Below are 24,776 nucleotides of genomic sequence, written 5' to 3'. Positions count from 1 at the left end.
GAAACCATTTTTTTACACTTGAAACTTCACAGTGTTTTTGTTGTGAAGGTTCAGATTTTTTTTACCTTCACAACGTTTCGCTGTGAAGTTTCAAGTGTAAAAAAGTGGTCTCACGAGTCTCATGAAAACGAACACCTCCATTTTATGCAACAAGATAACACCCTTATCATATGTGATAATACACGTGAGGGGACCTGATGGTATGCGGAAGACGTGTTTTACGACGTAGGCCGCACTAAAGGTTGTCTGTGTCTATGATTTAACATCACATGTGATAGTCTTGATGAATCATAGTATCATATCAACAACATTTTTATCACATGTGATAATACATGTGAGGGGGCTCAGTGGTGTAAGGGCGACTTACCCCGCAACCAAGATCACGCCGAAAATCGTCCGTGTGTCTAATTTAGTATCACATGTGTATCATATGTGATGGAATAATAACATCACATGTGATTGTCTATAATAAAAGAGTGTTTTCATGTTCTTGTAAAATGAATGCATTCTTGTTTGAACTCTTTCCCATATATATATATATATATATATATATATTATTTTAGAGAAAAGTTGATTAGTTGATGTAATTTTTTCCATAACTATTGAACATGCTTTGAAAAAAATTCTAATGTTTTAATGATTTTTCAAAACCAATTTACAAATAAGAACATGTATTTTAAATAATTACAACATATGTATTATTATTCTCCCTTCTTAAACCCTCTTCACTATTTGAACCCTAAAACCCTAGAAGCACCTTCTTCCAGATTCTTCTGTTCCCTTTTTTATATTGCAAACCACCAGCCATCTTCACTCTCCTATCCTCTCTTAAACTCTGCAAAAGGGGTTTTCTAAGAATCAAAGAAGAATGTATCGTTTCGCAACAAATCTTGCTTCCAAGGCCAGGTACATCCCCAATTCATCGTTTCCTTACTTCTTCATCAGTACCCACATAACTTGTACAACCCAACTTTCACTTTCTTGATCCCGTAATTCTCAGTCACATACGCACAACTTCTCTGATTTTTATCTAATCAAGATTCATTTTTATGTTTAATTTGCAGGGTTGCAAGAAATAGCACCCGCCAGGTGTTTGATCAATTGTCTTCCTCCCCCTTACCTTTCCCCTCCCCCTCTATATATACAGATATATGTATGTTTATCTCTTCTCTTTATATGCAAAACAGATTGGAAGTAGGTTGAGTTGGAGCAGAGACTATGCAGCCAAAGACATCAGATTTGGAGTAGATGCTAGGGCTTTAATGCTTAGAGGAGTTGAAGAGCTTGCAGATGCTGTTAGAGTAACTATGGGTCCAAAGGTACTTGCTTCATTGATCTTCAATGTTTCTTGATACATCCATTATCCAAACTTAAGTTCTGAAAGATTTAACATGACAAAATTCAAGAACCAAATATTTGATTATACTTGATTAGTTGTGATTGGAATTTTGAGTGCACCATTACACATGGCATCTTGAAGGTTCAATTTTGAAGACATATCAATTTGTCATCAAAAGCATTTTATTAGTAGGATACTAATTTGTAACTTTTACGAGCCCCAACTTTGGTACGCTGGATAGGACAGCTGCAACATTAGACCAGGACTGGACAGAATCGGGAATAAAATAGATGGAATAAAAATTGGGATATTTGTAATTTACTAAAGATGTCAAATTAGAACCCTAAAATCTTTCACAATTACTTAACTCTCGTTTGTCCCGTCCTGCGTACCCTTGGCACTTTTAGAGCATGTTTGCTGCCGAGTGGCAGTGCTGTGTATTTAAAGTTGGCTCAAATGTATGATTTTTCTTTGTTATGTTCATAGTTATTATGATCCAGCCTCTCAGCAGTCTAATAAAAAGATACCATTTTTCCTGTTTCCTTTTGAAGGGGCGTAATGTGGTAATCGAGCAGAGCTATGGATCCCCAAAGGTAACAAAAGATGGTGTAACCGTGGCAAAAAGCATCGAGTTCAAAGACAAAGTCAAAAATGTTGGTGCAAGCCTTGTCAAGCAGGTTGCTAATGCCACTAATGATGTGGCCGGTGATGGTAATTCAGACACGCTTCTTATTACCAAGCCCTTCTAGAAGTTATAAAGCTTTATTACCGATCATTTATAGGAATTATAAACCTTTTCCCTTAACAAATGCTACAACTTGTAACGACTCCTTAATCTGTTATTCTGTTTCAGGTACTACTTGTGCAACGGTCCTTACTGGCGCAATATTTTCAGAAGGCTGCAAATCAGTGGCTGCTGGTGTGAATGCAATGGATCTTAGACGTGGGATTTCCATGGCTGTCGATGCTGTGGTAACTAACTTGAAGAGTAGGGCTCGGATGATAAGCACATCCGAGGAAATCACACAGGTCTGCGTATAATTAATTTGTTTGATTTCTAAAGATTAAAGTAGTGTGTGTGTGTATATATATATGGAGAATATCATTTGATGAGGAAGCTAAATGTAATATAACCATCAACTAATAGGTGGGCACAATTTCTGCAAATGGAGAACGAGAGATCGGTGAGCTAATTGCAAAGGCCATGGAGAAAGTTGGAAAAGAGGGTGTCATTACAATTCAAGTAAGTTGCTTTTAGTTACCCTTTTATGTGATTCAAGAGTTAAAATAGTTAATTTCTGATGATCATATTTATTTGGTTGCACAAATGCGTATCTTTTGGTTTTGTATCACAAGAATCTAATACCCTTGATGCATATTGATTGTTGGATTCAACCGTGAAGGATGGGAAGACATTGTATAACGAATTAGAAATTGTCGAGGGAATGAAGATGGACAGAGGCTACATATCTCCACATTTCATCACCAATCAAAAGAATCAGAAATGCGTGAGCTTTTTGTGGATATTATTCGACCATATTTATATCTTTGGCTTATCTATCGCTGAAACTTGCCTGCTAACCGGTTGATACATAACAGGAACTAGAGGACCCTCTCATTTTAATCCACGAGAAAAAGATTACAAGCATTAATGCGGTGATCAAAGTATTAGAGTTGGCACTGAAGGTAGATTCTCCTAATGCCTTTATCTTGATTCTCTTGACTTCCCAGGTAATTGACACATTTTGTATTGTCGCCCAGAAACAAAAGCCGTTACTAATTGTTGCCGAGGATGTCGAAAGTGATGCATTGGCGACCCTAATTCTTAACAAGATCCGTGCAGGCATCAAGGTGTTTATTGTTTCTTGAAAACGAATTACTTCCATGCGGTATGATCTCAGTGTGCAATTTAACTTGATTCTGTGTTTTCCAAATAGGTTTGTGCCATAAAAGCTCCAGGTTTTGGAGAGAACAGAAAAGCTAACTTGCAGGATCTTGCTACTCTCACAGGAGGCGAGGTGGGTTTTTGATCTTTTACAATTTTAATACTCGTCAAAATTAATGCTACAAGCCTTTTTGTGATATCCCAAATGAATGTAACATTCTCTTTTGGCAAATCCTCAATCCAGAAATTAAGGGTGAGCAATAAAAACTGAAACTGAAGAAATTGAAATATTGGTAATTGTTACAAAATAATATTGTTTAATTTTGAGATTTGACCAACTTATAGCCGAACATGTAGTCAAATGTTGGAGTTTGAACGATAATTGATGGATCTTTTATTTGAATGCAGCTTATAACCGAAGAACTTGGTATGAATCTTGAGAATGTGGAGTTGCGAATGCTTGGCTCGTGTAAAAAGGTTTGTTGTTGTACTTGCTTCGGCTCAAAATAAGTGTCCACAAATCTTATTTAGTTTTATCTACTTCCCAATTCTACCCTTAATCCTGAGATGGAGAAATTCATTACCCCCTCTAATATTAAGGGTGCAATTTCATTTAGTTCATTGAAAAGTGTAATAATTTTACATATTTCTAAAAACGGTTTTCCTTTTTCTTTGTGGAGATTTATCTTGGGACAGAGGGAGTATATTGGAGCAATAAAATATATAGTTATTTTTCGGTTTCGGTCTGTATAATTGACAGAAATTCTTTTCGTAGGTCACTGTATCAAAAGATGACACAGTTGTGCTTGATGGTGCCGGTGATAAGAAGTCTATAGAGGAGCGATGTGAACAGGTTTGCCACTCCATCCTTTTGAAACCAGGACCACTGAACCATCGCGGCTTTGTTTGGCCAACAGTTCCCAGTTTCATAAACCCTCTTCGGTCCACTCTCAATGAGATTACAGCCGTGTTCAGTGCTGGACGGTTGCGCATAATCTGCTCCGTTTGACAGATGTTTGTTATCTCTTTAACAGATTCGGTCAGCAATCGAGTCTAGCACCTCCGATTACGATAAGGAGAAGTTGCAAGAAAGGTTAGCGAAGCTTTCTGGTGGTGTGGCTGTACTGAAGGTTTGTCTTTCGTTACCTTCTACTAATCTCTTATGATTTCGGTTTTATCTGTTTCCACATTTTAATAACACGAGTATCGTTATATAAAGATCGGGGGCGCTAGTGACACTGAAGTTGGTGAAAAGAAAGATAGAGTTACAGACGCTCTAAATGCTACAAAGGCAGCTGTAGAGGAAGGAATCGTACCCGGAGGTGGTGTCGCACTTCTTTATGCATCAAAGGAGTTGGACAAGTTACCAACCGCCAACTTTGATCAAAAAATAGGTGTTCAAATCATTCGAAACGCCCTTAAGGTCAGAGCATGATGCACGACTTCTCTTTTTGGAGATTTCAACTTTTTAGTACCATTTTGAAGAAGTTATAAAGAAACTTTGGAGATGCTCTAAGGGTCTGCTTGTTAGCAACTTAATGAGCTTAATGGGACTCGCAACTTATTCAGTGGCTTATTCAGTAAGATTTTACGGGGAGCTTTATGCAGAAAGCCAAGTTTTTGGCAAACCTGCCCCTCCCAATTATAAAACATGTTCGTTCCATCTATGAAAGAACCCTCCCATACAAAAACGTTCCCAATTTATACAAACAGATTAATCCACACAAACAACTTTATCCATACAGGACTTAATGGAAAACAAACCAAACAGCCCCTAAGGACCTGATAGGTGCTGAACTGTTTTACTTATCTAATTGCAGACGCCGGTTCATACAATTGCTACAAACGCTGGGGTCGAGGGGTCTGTTGTGGTTGGGAAGCTTTTGGAGCAGGACAACACTGACCTTGGATATGATGCAGCCAAAGGTATGTATGTACCAGCATCGGGGGCCGGTTTGTTTGAGAACCATGAGAACCAGCTATTCATGAATTATTTATAATGAATGCATGATATTCATTATTCATTATGAATAGTTGGTTCTCGAAATATTGTTGGTTTCTAACTGAACTTTTCCCAACAGTGATGTACATAAAATGTCTTCAACTCTCTAAATATGTACAGTAATGACCAAGCTCAAGTAATTTGAAATGTAGGTGAATACGTGGATATGGTGAAAAGTGGAATTATTGACCCGCTAAAAGTGATAAGAACGGCCTTGGTTGATGCAGCAAGGTTAGTTGAAGCGGTCTTTCGAGTTGTAGATAGTAATTATGCCTAAAATTTGACTCTGTTTTACGGTTTGAACCTGTAGTGTGTCCTCTTTGATGACGACCACCGAAGCTATTGTGGTTGAACTTCCGAAGCCTGCCGGTGAAGCGGCTCCGGCTATGGGCGGCGGTATGGGCGGTATGGGCGGCATGGATTTTTGACCGGAGTTTTGAGTACTGAGACCACCGATTGACATGCATTTTACTAACGGGAATAAACGATCAATATATGAGAGTAAGAAGGGGAAGATGTAGCTAGGCTATGAGAATATGTTATGGTAGATTGATAAAAAAAATCACGTTCTTGTTGAGCAAAATATGATATGATTGATGTAATTTTATGCACAAAGTTTATATATCTATTGTTAAAGTTTTGAGTTATATGTCCTGTGATGATATGAGCTCGACTTGAAACGGGTTGTTTGTTTACTTCTTAATAGTTTCATTAAAGGGCAGCCTTTGAATCATTAAGAGGTGAATCTTGTTTATGGGCTGTTTGATTACTTCTTAATAGTTTAATAAGAAGCAGCTTTTGAATCATTGAGAGGTGAATCTTGTTTAGGGGTTGTTTTGTTTACCTCTTAATAGTTCCACCAAGAGGTAGCATCTGAATCGTTAAGAGATGAATTTTGCTTGACAAAAAAAAAGTCTGCGGCTTAATGCTTCTAAAACCTTTTTAATGATTTTGTATCTTGGATCTCCCTCATACATTCAGCACCCTAATCTTATTGTAAATAATTACCGAACAATTATATTTTATTTTGCACTGTATCATGAGAGTCTCTTAATCATTTTGATCACTTAATTATTCTGCACCAAACCATTCAGCAACTGCCAAATAACCTTTGGTGAAAAAAAAGAGTATGCATCTTGATGGTTCTAAAACCATCTGAATGATTTCGTATCTTGGGTCTCCCTTAAGCATTCAACACCCTAATTTTATTATAAACAATTACCAACCAATTATATTTCATTTTGCACATGAGAACATCTTAATCATTTTGACCATTTAATCATTTTGCACAAAATCATTCAGCAATTGTCAAACAGTTGTTTAGACTCTGAACCCGAGCTCATAATTTTTTTGAAAGTAGTGTTTATGTTCGATTTTTTTTAATTTTAGAGCTTGAGCTCATTATTTTTTAACAAATTTGAATTATAAATTATATCTAAAACTATCAGCTTGTTTATGGGGTTAAACTCAAAATCAGTTAGTTCATTTATGGTACTCAAACAGACAAGATATAACAGTTGTTCAATATTTGATAAAATAAGATTGGTAAAATGATCAACTTATCGGTGACGACTGACGAGTGTTTAGTGTTTTTTGATCAAATAATCAATCTAAACAAAAACTCATAAATAATATTCACAAAATACAAAAAGTTTAACATAAATATCGATTAAAAAGCTAACATTTATAAAATCAAAAAACCTAAATATTTCTTATTTTAAAATCCTATGTAAACTTTCGTTTTTCTTCTCTTAAGTTTTAATTTCTTATATTATATATTTTGATTAATTTATATAATTATAATAAGAATATATATTTTCTATAACAAAATACATCATTAGAAATTCCTAAAAAACTTAAAAACAACCACAATGGTGGTGCCTGTTTGGTTTGAACTTGGCTTCAAGAGTCAAAAGTACCTAGAGGTCTCAGGTTTAAATCCAAGGAGGAATAAAAATCCCCTTGTGGCCACGAAGGTTCAAATGCGGTGACTCCAGGCTATCTGCAAAGCAAGTGGTCACCCTAGAATTAGTCGGCTCACATAACGGGTTGGATACTATTCTTCAAGGAAGAGTCTAACTCCATGCTAATATTTGAGGTTAAAAGGAAGTCTGTTACTAAAGGCTAAATGTAATAAAAGAAGCATCAATTCAAACTATAAAAAGAAAAGACAAAATCACACAAAATCTAGAGAGTTATTGATCTTCAATTACTTCCTAATTCCTACAACATCAACAAACAACAACTCATTGGTTTATTTCCCCTTTCTTCGCTTTTGCATCCCGCTGCAATCGCTACAATACCATTTTCCTTTCGGTTGCTCTTTCAGACCAACACACCCGTAATGGAACCATTCGATCTTGCACTGTAGAAAAACATATCATTGTTTCATTTCTGTTGGTTATAAACCGATAGATACACAAACAAGCTTACTAAAAATACGTACATCAGGATTGTCGCACGCTACCATCTCCCCGTAGCTCACTTGGTTGCAGAAACAATACGTTGGTTCATTAGGATCAACCGGCAGATCCAAGTCCATACTTGGTGCGTTTGCAGCCGCTGCTGATGCACCTGTTGAGGCTGCTGCACCAAGCCGTGTCCTGTAATGGTAAAAAAATAAACAATTTTGACCATTATAGTTGTGACCCAAAAGTCCACATTTCTATTTTAGTTCCTCCGTGTCCACTTTCCAATTCCACCCTTGATTATAAGACGGAGTTCATTACTTCCTCTGGTATTAAGGGTACAATTGTTAATTAAGAAGTGTAGTGATTGCACATTTCTAGACCGATCTTTTTCATTGTGGATATTTTAATTTGGGACAGAGGGAATATATTTTAAGCAAACATAAGTCTTCGGTCGCAAAGATAATTACTTTTTTCGTCCTCCTCTACCACCTTCACCGCCTTTTCCAGGTTTCCCATTTCCATCAGGATTCAAAGCAAGCGATGCAGCTAAAGCAGCATTATCCTTTTCTGCCACAAACCATTGAACATCAGGAGATATAAAACGAAAATGTGTGGATGGTTCCAGAATACATACATAGGGGCACCTATCGTGCGCGCGCACACACACACACACATTATGGCAGGTTTGAAAAGGAAGAAGAAATCTACCACGCCGTTGCTCTTCTAATTTTTTAAGATACTGATCAAGTTGTTGAATATGAGCATCCACCTGAAGAAAGCAGATTTTCAACACTCTACTTCAAGTTCAAGTAAACTAGATAATCTCCCTTGTTTGTAAGGTTTGTAACCATCGGATGGTTTGCAAAAAAAGGAGCCTCTCTCTCTCTCTCTCTCTCTCCATATATATATATTATACTTCATAAAAAAATGGTACCAAATCATATGCTTGAACCGCCAGAGCAACCTTCTCATCAGCGATCCTGATGGCATGTTTTTGCTCATCTTGAGCCTCTTCTGAGAATTTGTTAAGTGACGTGCCTGGCCCAATGTTCCCAGACTTTACTCCCTCTTTAAATTCCTCTATTTCCTGTAGGCAATGTAATTCATTCTGCCGTTGAATATCTGCAAATATGGTTACGAAAAGAGCTCAATCACTGCTGCATTTGGAGGAGGACAATGACTATATTAACAGGAACTCATAAACATCAGCTGCATTTGTAAGACTTTTAATATAATATATGGTATGGACTTTTATATTTTGTTTCATTTATTATTCGCCCAATCGATCTATAGTCTTGGTACATGTGTAACAGGGACTCCAAAAAGATTGGACCGGCATGTCTATATTGGTAATTTGGTATTATGTGTTCCTGGTTCAGAGTGGAAAGCAAAGAGGATGTGGCAACAGTTTTGATGAATGTGGGCACACATAAAAGTACATGGATAGATTTAGTTATGTCATATAATAATATTGCAGAACATATGATATATGTGCATACGCTCAAAGTCGGTGTATAAAAGTATACCTTGCAAACTTTTATCCAAGTCACGTAATAATGCGTACTTCCTCTGCAAGATGTTTGGCAATGGCTCCAAACCTGAATGAAGGAAAGTAAATTAACAACTCTGGTATGAAAAACCTGACAATCAATGACGTTATGGAGTCTCATTACAAAAGGGTGCAAGTTTGTATAAACCTAGCAAGAAAAATCATTGGAGTTCAACTCAAGTCCTCTCACTTCTTATGAAACCCATTTGATCACTTAAGGTGCATTTGCTATGCAGACTGGATGGGAGAGAGTGAGGTAGGCGGGTGAAAGAATTGGGTGAGGATTTAGGATTTCAATTTGACATGGGTAGTTTAGTAATTTACCGATCTTGTCTTATCTCCCTGATTTTTGTTCCACCTATTTTGCTTCAGACCTGTCCAGTCCCACAGTCCAATGTTGCACCAAAACGTGGGACAAGTTTTTGTTATGTCCTGTGTACCAAAAACACCCTTCGCTACCCTAAAGGTTATCAACAAGAAAGGAAAGCAATGTAGAAGTACATGTGTCAGTCACCTGAATTGGTAACTCAGAGAGGCGTAAAAGCCAACTTCAAAAACATCCAAGTACACAAATATGAAAAATCAACAGATAGGAAAAAGGACTATCTTGTCCTTTCCTATATAATCATTTTTGGACGTGTATACGAACGAGGAGAGTAAGTCAGAAGTTAAAGACGCACAGGGTAGAGTGAGTTGCTAAAAGAAACCAAGGAAAACTAGCAATGATTTACACATCTGCAAGTTCTTTCAATCTGAACTATTAAGTTTTATGGATTCCGGATTTAACGGATTGGCCAGAGCTGTATATATTAAGCACAGAAAAAGGGATAAACACCTAAACAACTAACAATCTGATGATCTGAACCTAAATTTATACAGTTGATAAAAGGCCTTAAACACATGTAAATTGGGATAGCCCCTTCACACAAGATTACTTTGAGGCTATTTATCAATCAAGGTTAATCTTCCCATTTAGGCTATTTACTGACTAGTTTCACCACATAACAGTTTGAACTTTTTGCCTCAGTATAACCTTGGTATGAGAGAAGGGCAAATTGCATGAAAAAGTAACGTATTTTAACTTAATTCCTATTTTGGGTAACGTACTTTCAAAACTTCCATTTTGGTACCTAAGATGTAAAATTTTAAACATTTAACTACCGGAGTAACCCGGTGAACGACTAATTTTAGACTAAAAAAAAGACTAATTTTAGATTTAAAAAAATCCACGTCATTGACCACGTTAGCAAATAATACCGAGTTGGATACCACATCACTAGCTATATCAGCATGATAATCGGTTAATACTTCAACCAGTTACCCGGGTACTTAAATGTTTAAAACTTTACATCTTGGGTACCAAAATAGAAGTTTTGAAAGTACGTTACCCAAAATAGGAATCAAGTTAAAGTACATTACTTTTTCATGCAATTTGCCCATGAGAGAATTACCCAAATTACAATTTTTTTTGATTAACCTGGATATCCAACCTGCTATGTGAGCCGACTAATCCCAGGGCGACCACCTGCTTTGCAGATAGTCCGGAGTCGCCGCATTTGAACCTCTGTGGCCACAAGGGAATTTTTATTTCTCCTTCGATTTGAACCTGGGACCTCCTGGTACTTTTGACCTTTGGATCCAAGCTCAAACCAATTAGGCACCACCCTTGTGGTTACCAAATTACAAATATTAAGACCACATAGTTCCTCCGCCCTTTTGCCAACTGAGCTACACGCCCGAGGGCTTAAGACCACTTATTAGGTCAATCAGTGGATGTCATCATGCACAATCAAGTTTCAACCTCACTTGTTGAAATGAATTGCAAACAAAAGGATGAAATTTTGATTCAGAATCAGATGCAGGTCTGTTTAACATGATAAACTTATTCCATCAAATCAGAAAGTGTTATTTGAATAGCAAAATCCCCATTTTGTTGTAGTATCTCTCATTTAATCATACCGAATGCTGTCCTGTTTAAGTTGTACTATCGGGCATGAAAACCTCTCATACTGTCCCTTTAAACAGAATCCAACTAAACACACAAATGCACAAGCAGAATCGAATACGCAAGGTATATTAATCGACAGAAATACACAGAGAAGTATGCATCTACCTATAATTTTAACAACTTGGTAACTATCCAAGAACAAATTAGAAACCCTACAAAATTCTAGGGTTCTAGTCAATTCTAGGTTTTTTCTCGATCAAACTGTAAATTCGCCACAAGGGACCCAATTTTTTTTGGCTAAACAAACAAATTTCATTACAGAAGCAAGCAGAATTAAGGAAGGAGAAGAAAGATGGAGGCTTACTGGCTTGGAAGTCCTCGAGAAACGACATTATTGCGAAAGAAACTTTGGGGGAAACTGAAGATTCGTTGGCCGTTAAATGCCCGCCTAAAATTCAATCGTGCCCTAAATCAACGCTAACCATGGAATCCAACAAGAACAAGAGGGTGGATTTCACGAATGTTAGATCCTGATTTCTTTAAATTTTCCAATTGCTTGTCAATTCCTGATGTGATCGCAAAGATTTCTCTCCAATAATTTAAAGATTCATAACTTCCGTAAATTGGGTTGTTCATTGTTCGATTAATTCAATCTCAGCATTTCATGAGATTTTAAATGTTTTTTTTATTTCAATAATTTTTTGTAAATATATAATATTTATATACGGTGAATAGAACAAATAAACTCATATACCTTCTTATATTTGGTGGGGTTTGAACCGCCAACTTCCTAGGAGGTGAAAGACCCATATACCGCAAGGTTAAAGACTTTTTGGTATTTCGATGATTTTTTCCGGGTATTTAGTTGATTTTGATAAATGTCTCTAGTTTATACTATATTATAAAACATTTGACAAATACTCTTAAAAACCATTTTTTATACGTAAAATATTGTTTAGTAATACATGTTACTTAAAACTCAAAATTACAAGTTGATTACGCGTAAGTACAACTTATTAAAACTCCATATCTGAATTCGTGTAACTAACTGCAGATAAACATAATTAAATATATGATAAATATCTTATTTTAAATATAAAAAATCTAAAATATAATTAAGATAATTATTGAGTTATAACAAAATACTTAATTATTATCTTTATAAAATGTTATATCATTAAACCAAAAATAGATTATTTCATTATTAAACTTAAATTAAATTATAATAAAAAGAATAAATTAAAGAAATTACATAAAAAATGAGAACTTTTAAATAGTTGATTTGATATTAACATTAATATATTTTTTTTCAAATTTTATTATATCTTATTCAAAACAAAAAACATTATTGCTTTCTTAAAAACACATAAAATCGTATTATAACATCGACAGAGACAAAAATTATGTGCAGTTTATATAAAAATAAGTTGTACTTGTCAAAATCTACTAAGAAAAATACTTTTTTCCAAATAATCCATCAAAATACATATTTTCATTTATTTTTAAAAATATTGAACCGGTTAACGAACCAACCATAGCTATCCGAATCCACTTTTGTTCGGTCTCAGTTCGGTAACCCTTGTTTTATCAATCTATACCGAACTTTACTCACCTCTATAATTTACAAGTACGAATAACAAAAATTAAAACATGAAACAAAAGATCTACGATAGTTGACAAATTTTACTTATATAATTTACTTTTTATACAATATATCTGTTCATAATACCGATATACTGCATCTGGCATACCTCAGTTGGTAAAGAAGCGGGACGACTTTGCCTGAATATAAGATCGGTTCCGGGGTATTTCCAACCCCCCACCCTCCTCGGCCTTAGCCGTTGAGTGAGACAAATAAATGTCTCTTACATTGGTGTCCTTGGAGATAGGTTTCGAGTGGGACCAATTAAAATTGTCGGTAATCAACTTTTGCCCAAAAAAAGATATACTTTTATAAGTACAGTATTTAATTTAAGTAAAAAGTTTAATGTTTTTATATGAAAAGATGTATCAGACTGTGTCCAAATAAATTATGACCGTAAAAAATCAACCTTCATAAACTCAATACCACAAACTCTTGTATATGCTTATTCCACTACATCTCCAGGAAATCAACTACTACACAAACGGTGACGTTTAGTGCCTCCAAAAATTGAATATTTTATAAGTTACGAAAATGATACCTCCTCCGTTGGCCTTCCAACTTCATATCATGGTTTTGTTATAACCACTACAATCCCAGAGATTCTAGAATTTAAACATATGTTTCGTTTGGTGTAGAATGATTAAGAGGTCTAAATGATTGATAAACTATAATGAGATAGTACAAAATGAAATATAATTGTTTGGTAATTATTTACAACGAAATTAGGGCGTTAAATGGTTAAGGCAGCCGCCCAGGATACAAAATCATTCAAGGGTTTTTGAACAATTACAAGGCAAACTTTTTTTTTGCCAAATAAGATTCATCTCTTAACGATTTAGATGTTATATATTAAACGTATAACTTGAACAACTCCATCATCTTCTTCTTGAACTTAGCTGTATAAATTACCACCTCCATCACCTCCATAGCCATAACCATCCAAACAAGCTCTCAACCTTCAGAATTTTTCCACAACAACAATCTCCCTCTAAAGAAATACCCATTTCGAGATTTCGAGATGCCGAACCATTCGTTAACGGTTCTCGTGTTCGTGATGCTTGTCGGAGTTGTTCATCTCGGAATCTCAAATGTAGTAGCAGTTGATCCTGCACCAGAAGTCGAAGAAGCCGGAGTACACGTTTTCGAGCTCTATATGCACGATATTCTTGGCGGCAGCAACCCCACCGCGAGGCCAGTCACCGGACTGTTAGGTAACATATATAGCGGTCAAGTCCCCTTCGCTAGACGTATAGGTTTCCGAGCACCATCGGGTGGTGTCGTCATTCCTAACGCCAATGGAGCCATCCCAACTGTAAACGCCAACGGTATCCCACTCGGAACCGGCTTAGTCGGTACACAATTTGCTGGAAATCTGAACCAGAACAACGGTCAAAGCCAGATCGCAGCCCAACTGGGACCGGACGGGCTCGGTCTCGGGTTCGGGACGATCACGGTGATCGACGACCTCTTGACGGCGGATGTCAAGTTGGGTTCACAGACACTAGGGAAAGCACAAGGTGTGTACGTCTCGAGCTCTGCCGATGGAAGTCGGCAGATGATGACGTTCACCGCCATGATGGAAGGCGGGGAGTATGGCGATAGCATCAACTTCTTTGGCGTGTACAAGATCGGAACCACCATGTCCCGCCTGTCGGTGACTGGCGGCACCGGGAAGTTCCTGCACGCTTGCGGGTTCGCGGAGATTCGATCGCTCATACCTGCCGGTCAAATCGTTGCAGATGGGGTCGAATCTTTGCTGAGGCTAACAGTCCATCTTTCGTACTAAAGTTTTGTGTTTTGTGTGCTCGTGTTTGTTTGAACGAAAAACATCATAATCTCATTTGTAATCGTCATTTCATCAACCTCACCATGATTTAGCGAATGATGAATTGTGTACTCGAATTACAAAGCAAGTTATACAATATGATATAATATCATCTTTTCCAAGTAATAAAGTGGTATAAAATACTATATCATCCGCATGGATCGTAGTAAAAGCTTAATAAAAGTAGAACAAAAGAAATGGTTTTAGATGACGATTTTGAAGACTTTGATTGGTTTGAATTAACAGCTTAAATAACATAATATCAATTGAACCATATCAGATTTCATATCGACATAACAACCATCATATCACACAACTTCAAGAACTCAAACACGAAAACAAACTCCACATTACCCTTCAAGAGATGCTTGGGATGTTAACACCATGAACAACACTCTCTTCATCAAGCCCATGAAGCGAGTCGATCAGATGCATACGCAGCGACGCAGGTCCGTTCGCCATCCCCATGCCGATCTCGCCCGCCAATCCGAACACCGAAAGCGCAGCTGCTGTGGCTTCAAAGGCGTTTGCAGGGTCGAGAGCCACGAATGCCGCAATGAGGGCGGTGACTGCACATCCGCTCGCAGTTATCTTCTGCATCATCGGCACACCGTTACATGCCCCGACAACCCGTTCACCGTCTGTAACCATGTCCACCGATCCCGAAACCGCAACGATGCTGCCGCTTGATTTCGCTAAAGCCTTTGCTGCATCGGCAGCATCACTAGATTCATGCAAACTATCAGCACCCTACGAACAAAGAACGATTTAGTACGAATTGAAGTAAATTCAGCCCGATTCAATAGAATAAGTTCGAAAGAAACATACAAATTCGTAGATTTTCAATTAGGTTGAGTGACTGTATACAGTAAACAAATTCGATTGACGATAAACCCTAAATCGAGAATTAGACGATTTACCTTGGTGGATCCTATGGAAGCCGTGGAGAGAGAAATGATTTCAGACCCGTTGCCTCTAATAACAGTAGGTTGAAGCTCAATAAGCTCAAGACAAGCGTTTAACCGGAAACTGGAAGCTCCGACGGCAGCTGGATCAAGAACCCAAGGCTTACCATACACATTCGCAACACCGGCGGCGGCTTTCATAGCCGGCAACCAATCAGGGGTCAGCGTACCAACGTTTATAAGGACGGCTTGGGTGTGAGGAGTGAATTCTGGGATTTCACGAACGGAGTGGACCATCGCTGGTGATGCGCCGGCGGCTAAGAGGGTGTTGGCCATTAAATCCATGGATACCAAATTCGTGATGCATTGTATCAAAGGCGATTGTTGCCGGAGAGATGATAGGTACGTCCAAGATTTTGAACCCCATGGATTGATGCCTTCTTGCTCCGCCATGGCCGCCGGAATGCTCTATCCAATCTTGACCTAAATTGGCATTATATGTGGGTTTTTCGGTTTTTTTCCAGTAACACAAAATTATTCTAAAGGGTGTTTGAGATTCATAATGGGTTGTTTGGCGGTTGCTGAATGATTTGGTACCGGTCAAGTGATTAGAATGGTTAAGTGTTGAATGAAATAATGTTGTTTGGTAACTGTTCTCTGAATGACAACAAATTATCATTTTAACTCTCTGAATGATTTAGTACTGAATGAAATAGAGTTGTTTGACATATATCTGAATAGAACAATTATTTTGCAAATATAACTACAACAGTAATATCATTCTTCACAAAAGGATGAAGGAATATCATTCTTCACAAAAGGATGGGGGAATATCATTCTTCACAAAAGGATGGAGGAAATACTACAACAGGAATAACAGTAGGCTTGTGACAAGAAGTACTATGAAAAGCATAACCCCATATTATGAAATACTTCAACGGGAATATTATTATGTTGGTTTCCTTGTTCTTATCAAAAAATGTCGAAAATCAATAACTCCATCTAGATAACGACAGTGAAAAGCATAATCTGTTGGTTTCCTTTTTCTTGGGGTATAGCCATTTTTTGTTTCTCACGAAAATCAATCCCATCATATAACAGATAACGCAGAAGCAGTAGGGGCAGAAATACCTGAAGCTTGCGAGGAAAAGGATGGAGGGAAGCAGTAGGAGCGGCGACCAGAAGAGCTATTGGAAGACGACGATCGGACGACCTGCTGGAAGAAGGCGATCGGACGACCTGCTGGAAGAAGGCGACCTGAGACGGCGACCGGTCAAGCGACGATCGTGGGGGGGGGGGAGCGATGGAAGACCGACGATCGTGTTATGGGGAGGGGGAGCGACTGGTGTAGAGAGTAGAGAGGGCAAAGTTGGAAAAATGGAAATCTGAATGGTTTAGTGAAGCCCTAGGTACAAAATGGTTAAGAGGTTAATGTAACCATTAAGAGCCTCTTTTTTTTTTGTGCCAAACAGCCATTACCTCTTACCGATTAAGAGGTTAGCTCTTAATGTCACCATTAAGAGCCAAACAAACAATCTCTTATTTAAATTGTTTATTAACTTATTCTGGTGTGATATCGATAATAAATCGTTTTTAGTGTTTGAATAAGAAAAAAGTAATGTTTATACCAGTGTCAAATCGGTAATAAAGAGTTTTTAATAAGTTACTCTCTTCTAACTTATCAAAAACAATTTATCAGCTTTGAAATTCAAATTACCTTTTTAACCCTAAACCTAATAAAATCCACCAATGATAATTCATTTTCCTCGATTGGGTCCAAAACAACCCATGATGAGTGCCCAAGAACATCAAAATCTGTAACCCTAAACCTAATAATTCAAAAGTTGTTTGATCCAAATCAACTTATCAGGTATCTTCAAGGAGATCTATTGCACGACTTCTTCCGCAGGGTTCTTCATGGCCTCCAACTTCAATTTAGTTTTCGATTTCTATTTCTCCCGATACGATATTTGTTCATTTATTTCAACTTCCATGGTGTTTGAGTTCCATAGTCTTCGATTTCTAAGCTTCCTCGGTTTCAACTTCCTTGGTTTCCATGGTTCTCGATTTCTTGTATGTGCCTTGACAGTTCTTAGATTTCATGTTTGCATATGCTTTTTATGGTTATCGATTTCTTGTTCCATGGTTCTCGATTGCATATGCTACTGTTTTCATGGTTCTCGATTGCATATGCTACTGTTTGACGGTGGGGTTTGAAGATCTTGTAGTTATATGGAAGAATGTCATTTTTTGTCATTTTACATGAATAAGCAAAATTTATCAAACACTAAAAGACAACTTATCAGTTTTTACGTTTTGGTACCGTCATAAGCTAATTCAAACACTTTTTATAGAACTCCGGTTTGACACCACGTAAGTAGATAAACATTTTTACAAAAAATGAATAAGTTGTTTTAAATAAGCAATCTCAAACACCCTTAAAAGAAGACGATATAGGTAAGACATTTGTTTAACCTCTGGTTAAAAAAGGCGATCTGGTCGGGAGATTGATTATTTTGATCAATTTCCCCAATTTTACGGCTACCAAGAACATGAATATTATTGTGAAATCAAATCTTGTTTTACCTAAATGATCTTTCTTCTCTCTTTTTTTACTTTACATTGTACTACTTTCATAGTTTTGGATAACCGTAGATATTCAGTTTAATCTGTATACATTTAAAACTGGTTTTAATAAGACTTAAAGTTAATTACAGACAGATATCGTTGGAACCCGTTGGTTCGAATGAATCCTTATCAAGTTGGTTAATTAAAACAATACTGATTGTAGACAAAAGGATTACGAAGATGAGGTGAAAGTGTTGTCGAAGAGATCCATTTGCCAGTTATTTTGATGTTTTGTTAAGATGGACGAATTAAAAGCTAAGCAGTGGTAATTTTAAAGATTCCTCCAGATAAATAGAGATAATTTTTATTTCAGCCCCATAAAAATTACTATCTAGAAAACCTCAATGACGAACATGTGGCAAATAGGCTTTAAATCCCATCTCCCATTTTTCTTGCCATTTCATAGTTATACCGTTAAACAACTTCAGATAAAGATTCAAATATTTTCATTCTGGATTTCTAAAATACGAAACATGACGAGTTTACGATTACGTAAAGCAGTGAAGATTTCAAGAGATATTATATTTGATGTCGTACCCAAATCATCTTTCTCGAGAAGTACTAGAACATTCGTCACCGCCTCAAAACATCTAGAAAAGGTAAGAATTGTATACGTCGTGGTGAAAGAATTTAAGCGAACACGTAAATCGATCCATCTCGAGTGTTGATGGTCGCTTGGAACGGATGATCTTTGCTTAGGGGAGCTTTAGGTCCCGAAAATCATATATAACAAAATTCTTTCATATTTTATATGCAAAAATTCTTTCAAAACCATTTTTCTTGTCAGAGGGAGGGACTCAATACGTGCGAAAATGCATACCAAGGGTTAGGGGTGTTCAAAAAAACCGTTGCATCGCTCAAACCGGCCGAACCAAGTCAAAACGGACCCTTTTTGGCGGTTTGAGCGGCCTGACAGTTTGGTTTGGTTTGGAAAATAGCAAAACCGGGCGGTCCGGTCCGGTCTGCGGTCTGGAACCTTTTTTGGGCGGTTTGGACCAAACCGACCGCCAAATATATATATATATAATTTAGTTATTTATTTTTGTATTAGCAAGTCCAACTTTTTTAACTTATGGGATATAGCTCAAATATATCCCTAACCCAACTTAAAGCCTAACATCTAACATAATCGAGATGGATATTTAATCTAAAGTTATAAATTATTTATGTTTTTTAAGTTTAATATTTAAAGTCCATTAAAGGGCCAAACCGCCTAAACCGGTTAGACCAGACCGCCTTTTTATGGTCTGGTTTGACCGGTCTGGGCACTTGATGTCTGAAAATTTTATAAACCGCCATTACGGTTTGGTTTGTGGTCTGAGGGGTTAAACCGCCCAAACCGGACCGCGAACACCCCTACCAAGGGTACCAAATATGTATTTATTTTGATTTTGGGACCATTGTGGATAAAAAATGTAAACCACAGGGACCACATCTGTAATTTGCTCGTTCATAAATAAACATAACATGCACCGAAAATTACAGGAAAATATAAACGAGAAGGTGGAACAAAAATGCGAAGAGGTGACGGAAGCAGCAGGTGAAGTTAAGAAAGGATTTGATGAGGTAATCATGTAAAAGCTCGCTATTCTTTTTTTTTTTTTTTTTTTTTGATTAACCTGGATATCCAACCCGCTATGCGAGCCGACTAATCTCAGGGCGACCACCTGTTTTGTAGATAGTTCGGAGTCACCTTATTTAAACCTCTGTGGCCACAAAGGGGATTTTTATTCCTCATTGGATTTGAACCTGAGACCTCCTGGTATTTTTGACATTTGGAGTCGAGCTCAAACCAATCAAGCACCACCCTAGTGGTTAAAGCTCGCTACTCTTAACTTCTTTATCAAAATAATGTTATAATATTTTTTTCTTTTTTTCACGGTTGATTTAACCCAGGTTTCAAAAACGGTAAAAGACGTGAAAGGAAAAATATCTGAAGCCAAGCGAGATTTAATAAAAAGGGCAAGTGATAATGTCGTCGATGTTGCAACCCAAAAAGCTAAAGAACACGTCATCAAAAAACTCAAATGAGGAGCATCAAGAGCTAGACGAATCCTTTGAGTACGCACAACTTAATCAGTCTGTTAAATCCAACAGTATTTTTTGAAACTGCAATACCCAACTTACAGTATTCATGTACATGAATTCAATGTATATTTTGCATATTCTGATCGACAATAACATCATTTTGTATTTGGTCTTTTCTTTCTTTTATCTGTTTGGATCCACGATTCAATAGACAAGGAACCTATAACTGGAGAAAAGAAAATAGAGTAAATTACGATTTTCATCTATTCGGTTTGTCAAAAATTTCTGGTTTAATCCATGTGGTTTGATAATTACTTTTTTTGGTTACTGTGGTTTTTATTTCTTTAACTTTTCGTCCCTCTAGGTGACGCCACGACTGAAGCACCGTTAAAAGTTCACAGAATTAACTATAATCTCTGTTGTGGAACATTCACTTTGAATTAGGTCCGTTTATTTAAAAACTAACATGGTAAGCGTTTATCAGTAAGATTCAAGACTCTCACTACCTTAATGGGCAAGATTCTAGTTCATCAAAATGGTATCATATGTAATAATTTACTTGATAAGTGCTAACCAGGTAAGAGTCATCACCCTTACTTCCTAGGTAAGACTCGTCGTTCTTGCCATTGCTCTTACTGGTAAGATTATCGCTCTTTGTCTTGTTCATCCGGTAAGGTAAGTAACCGAGAAATATTTTGTAAACTGCCACTTAGATTAATCTTTTATTAAATTTTGATTTTCATTCATGTGGTTTACAAATTGCGATTTCCGTCCCTATGGTTTGCAATTTATTACTATTTTCGACCATGAACTAATACATTTAAGTACAAGGAACCAAAATGGTAAATAATTGTAAACCATAAGGACCAAAACAACAACAATACAGAGAAAAAAAAGACAAAAAAAACAGGTCTAAAAAGACAAAAATGACCACTAAGTTAATCGGATTAACGAAGGTGTTTAAGGGTCGTTAGTTGGAGGGACCTTAGTCATAAGAAAATGATAACCACGTAGACCATATAAAAAAAATCGAGTTTAGGGACGCGAATCGTAATTTTTTGACATACCATAGGGACCAAATCCGTAACTCAGATATTGTTAGTTTTTTTTAATGTATTTCATTGACTCTTATATCCTATATCATCATTAATATGTATATATTTATATAACTTGTATTAAATACTATTTATTAATGCATATTACTTAAAACTTAATATGGCAAGTATATTGTGCGTAAGTACAACTTATTAAAGTTTCATATCTGAATTCGTGTAACTAACTGCAAATAAATATAATCAAATACATGATAAACATCTCATTTTAAATATAAAAAATCTAAAATATAATTAGGATAATAATTGAGTTCTAACAGAATACTTAATTATTATCTTTATAGAAAAACTAGAAGATATTCGCACAATGCAGCGAAATACATATTCATTTAATGTTTCATTTTATTTTTTTAATCTTTGTTGATATAATACGTTTTATGTAGTTTTGAGAAAGATAATGTTTTTACTTTTGAATAAAAATAAATTTGAAAAAATATATCGATATTAATATCAAATTAACTATTTAAAAGTTATTGTTTTTTATATAATTTATATAATTTATTTTTTATTATAATTTAATTTATGTCAAATAGTGAAGTAATTTATTTTTGATTTAACAATAAAAAAATTATAAATATAATAATTCAGTTAGAACTCGATAATCATCATAATTATATTTTAAATTTTTTATATTTTAAAATGAGATGTTTATCCTTTATTTGATTATGTTTATCTGTAGTTAGTTACACGAATTCAAACATAGAGCTTTAATAAGTTGTATTTATGCATAATTTACTTATAATTTTAAATTTTAAGTAATATCCATCAATATATAGTACTTCATGTATAAACAATGGTTTTTAAGAATTTTTGTCAAATGTTTTATAATATAGTATAGATTATATTGTTAAACCAAAAATAAATTACTTTGTTATTAAATCTAAATTAATGTATAATAAAAAATTGAATTAGAGAAGTTACTTAAAAAAAATAGAACTATTAAATAGTTAATTTGATACAAATATCGATTTATTTTTTTTCAAATTTTTATGTTATCTTCAAATTTATATTTCATTCAAAAATAAAAGCATTATCGCTTTCTTAAAAACACATAAAATTGTATTATATCGATAGACACAAAGCATAAAAACTACACATTAAAAAACGAGGATCTTGCTGCATTACGCGAATACCCTTCTAGTTTAATATAGTAGTTAACTCTTTTGATTAATATAATAAACATCAAATTATGTCTATTATGTATTTATTTTATATGATAAAGAATTAATTATTTTAAAACAATTTTAATATCCATTTAATAATGTCGTATGGTTTATGATTATAATTAAGTTGTGTATTTTGTATTGTTTTACACATTAAAAATATATTTTATTAAAGTATTTTTAGCTTTAAAATAAATTCAAAAAAGAACATTTTGGTCATTTACTAACATTTCATTTTTATCCCAAAATCACATTATGTGAAACAAACAGACATATTTCAATTTCTAAACAAATCTCATTTCAAAGTCCTCTAACCAATCATCTCGTCAAAACTGACAACATTTCATTTCAATTCCTTCAAAATCAAATTCTCTGCATAGATTTCATTTCATCCAAAAACATTCTACGAATTAGAACTCCACCTTAAATAAAATATAAACTTCCGAGTTTTTTTCTATGTTGGAGACATTTTAAGACAATACTAAACTTGGAGTTTTTTCTTACTTTCTGTATTTTCGACAACATTTTAGAAAATCCTTTGAAGTAAAATAGAAAATAAAAACTCTATTTTTTATTTACGTAACATTCCAAAACCTTATAAATAACTGTTTAGACTTTCTAAAAGTTATTAGATACATTCTTATGACCTATAAAACTAATTAATTAATAAAATAATTAAATAGATTATGCATTGTGGATGTCGTAATAAATTTAGGTCAAGACTTTTACAAAAGATATAAATATAATTTAAAATAAAAATAAAATTATATAAATATAAATATAAATAGTTGGAATAAATGTATTTTCCAAGAAAAAAGAATAATAATTAAGACACGTGAATCTCAAGGTAAGGTCGGGTCAGAAGCCATGTTTAAAAAAGATTCCCTGCATTTACTTACTTACTTACTTTATGGCTCATGGTACAATCACCACAGCATAAAGTACACACATAAAGCTTTTTTGCTATTTTTGTAATGCATACAATCTACCTGCATAAAGCACTTGTACCCTCTGCATATTAAGTTGTATTTTGTCATAAAAAAATGACCAAAAATAGAGGGTGTTGCAGTCAAACCCATTTGCATTTTTGGCATCAATTATTTGATGGGTCATTGCCAACAAACTTCAATCATTATTTTATTTAAATGTTTCATGTCATATTTTCAAAAAGGAGATTCCTTAAAAGTCGAGCATAAATACATGAAAGAATGTGGGGAAAAAAATAAATACAAAATGATTAGTTAAATTTAAGCTTTTTATTTAGGGGTGTAAACGATACGAGACAACTTGTGAATTATTCGAGATCGACTCGGTCAAAGCTCGACTCGGATAGGTTTGGCTTAAACTCGAACTCGTTTGGAGTATGAATAGAATTTGATTAAAGGAATTTGACTTTAAAGGAATATGAATAGAGTTTGATCGAGTTTGATTGACTATGATTGGAATGAAATATCTGGAAGAAATTGGAATCATCGTGTTTGATTGACATAATGTAATTTTGTGATTGCAATGACGTAATTGTAAGTGACCGAAGTACACTTTTATTTATTCTTAAATTATATAAATAAAATTTATAAAATAAACATGAAAAATAATAAATAAAACAAATTGAATTATATGACATTTGGTTCATAAAATGGAATTTTTCGAAATTGGAATCTGAAAGAACTGAAATGAAATTTAATCATGTTTGACCATGCGTTTGGTTGACAGGAATTGGAACACAATCTATCAAAATATTTTGAAGCGGTATGTTTGGTTCGTTGAATAGAATAGTGGTGGTGGGGCTGGTAGTGGTGTAGATGATAGTGGTGGTGGTGGTGGTGGTAGCGGGGCTATGGTGGTGGTGGTAGTGGCAGTGGCGGTGGTGGAGGTGGCGACAACGATGGTAGTGTTGGATGGGGTGGTGATGTGAGTGGTGGTAAAAACATGAACCAAGTGCAAGACTCGAATTGGAGTCAAGCCTATTCAAATCTAGTGTTGACCGAGATTTGACGTAGTCGATCTCGAGTAGCTTACGAGTTGTCTCGTACCATTTACACCTTTAAATTAGAACGACCGATTGAACGAATAAAATTCGTAACTTAAAATAATCAGATAAAAATCCTATTCATTAATGAATAATGTACATAATTAACTGCCAAAAAAGGGGTCATTATTCCTAATTGTAACATAAAAGGTTCATAAGCCAAAATTGGCCACAATTTTCTTCTTAATTTACATATAAACCCATTAAAATCTTGATTAAACTCACACAAAAATAAATACAAATTACAATTTCCAATAGACTAAAAAAACCACACCCTACAAGCAATTAAAACAGAAGCCATTTTTAT

General features: G+C 35.3%; 4 protein-coding genes across 4 annotated transcripts; 2 read left to right on the top strand and 2 right to left on the bottom strand.

Moving 5' to 3' along the window:
• Positions 1-765: 765 nt before the first annotated feature.
• LOC112519212 (chaperonin CPN60-2, mitochondrial-like) lies at positions 766-5,864 on the top strand. Its single transcript, XM_025127210.1, has 17 exons — positions 766-906; positions 1,065-1,089; positions 1,188-1,319; positions 1,891-2,050; positions 2,193-2,368; positions 2,487-2,582; positions 2,743-2,847; positions 2,939-3,025; positions 3,101-3,190; positions 3,277-3,357; positions 3,633-3,701; positions 4,000-4,077; positions 4,259-4,354; positions 4,444-4,647; positions 5,045-5,150; positions 5,379-5,457; positions 5,537-5,864. The coding sequence occupies exons 1-17, from the start codon at positions 869-871 to the stop codon at positions 5,652-5,654; spliced, it is 1,740 nt and encodes a 579-aa protein (XP_024982978.1). The 5' UTR covers positions 766-868; the 3' UTR covers positions 5,655-5,864.
• Positions 5,865-7,342: 1,478 nt separating this feature from the next.
• LOC112519603 (PHD finger protein ING1) lies at positions 7,343-11,734 on the bottom strand. The gene is made up of 7 exons (XM_025127807.1): positions 11,499-11,734; positions 9,164-9,235; positions 8,572-8,759; positions 8,346-8,406; positions 8,105-8,204; positions 7,673-7,829; positions 7,343-7,591 (listed from the first exon to the last, which is right to left on the bottom strand). Exons 1-7 carry the CDS (start codon positions 11,524-11,526, stop codon positions 7,481-7,483), a joined length of 717 nt encoding a protein of 238 aa, XP_024983575.1. The 5' UTR covers positions 11,527-11,734; the 3' UTR covers positions 7,343-7,480.
• A 2,099-nt stretch (positions 11,735-13,833) lies between these two features.
• On the top strand, positions 13,834-14,750 carry LOC112519844 (dirigent protein 16-like). Its single transcript, XM_025128147.1, has one exon. The coding sequence runs from the start codon at positions 13,834-13,836 to the stop codon at positions 14,563-14,565; it is 732 nt and encodes a 243-aa protein (XP_024983915.1). The 3' UTR covers positions 14,566-14,750.
• Positions 14,751-14,812: 62 nt separating this feature from the next.
• On the bottom strand, positions 14,813-15,962 carry LOC112519843 (hydroxyethylthiazole kinase). The gene is made up of 2 exons (XM_025128146.1): positions 15,525-15,962; positions 14,813-15,354 (listed from the first exon to the last, which is right to left on the bottom strand). Exons 1-2 carry the CDS (start codon positions 15,960-15,962, stop codon positions 14,962-14,964), a joined length of 831 nt encoding a protein of 276 aa, XP_024983914.1. The 3' UTR covers positions 14,813-14,961.
• Positions 15,963-24,776: the final 8,814 nt, after the last annotated feature.

The sequence above is a fragment of the Cynara cardunculus genome (genome assembly GCF_001531365.2).
Source record: "Cynara cardunculus var. scolymus isolate 2C chromosome LG 10, CcrdV1, whole genome shotgun sequence".
NCBI classification, from domain to species: domain Eukaryota; kingdom Viridiplantae; phylum Streptophyta; class Magnoliopsida; order Asterales; family Asteraceae; genus Cynara; species Cynara cardunculus.
Note: the sequence above shows the minus strand (reverse complement) of the source record. Positions and strands in the feature narration are given on the sequence as shown.

What these genes read in the sequence shown, in the direction of transcription:
- LOC112519843 (XM_025128146.1), bottom strand. Translation starts at nt 15,962, where the DNA reads ATGGCGGAGCAAGAAGGCATCAATCCATGGGGTTCAAAATCTTGGACG. An exon ending in CTTCCATAGGATCCACCAAG is followed by an intron (nt 15,355 to 15,524) that starts GTAAATCGTCTA and finishes CTTTGTTCGTAG; the next exon opens with GGTGCTGATAGTTTGCATGA.
- LOC112519603 (XM_025127807.1), bottom strand. Translation starts at nt 11,526, where the DNA reads ATGTCGTTTCTCGAGGACTTCCAAGCCA. An exon ending in TCTCGAGGACTTCCAAGCCA is followed by an intron (nt 9,236 to 11,498) that starts GTAAGCCTCCAT and finishes TCCTTCATTCAG; the next exon opens with GTTTGGAGCCATTGCCAAAC. An exon ending in GGTAGAGGAGGACGAAAAAA is followed by an intron (nt 7,830 to 8,104) that starts GTAATTATCTTT and finishes TTACCATTACAG; the next exon opens with GACACGGCTTGGTGCAGCAG.
- LOC112519212 (XM_025127210.1), top strand. Translation starts at nt 869, where the DNA reads ATGTATCGTTTCGCAACAAATCTTGCTTCCAAGGCCAG. An exon ending in GAGTAACTATGGGTCCAAAG is followed by an intron (nt 1,320 to 1,890) that starts GTACTTGCTTCA and finishes TTCCTTTTGAAG; the next exon opens with GGGCGTAATGTGGTAATCGA. An exon ending in TGGATATGATGCAGCCAAAG is followed by an intron (nt 5,151 to 5,378) that starts GTATGTATGTAC and finishes TTTGAAATGTAG; the next exon opens with GTGAATACGTGGATATGGTG.
- LOC112519844 (XM_025128147.1), top strand. Translation starts at nt 13,834, where the DNA reads ATGCTTGTCGGAGTTGTTCATCTCGGAATCTCAAATGTAGTAGCAGTT.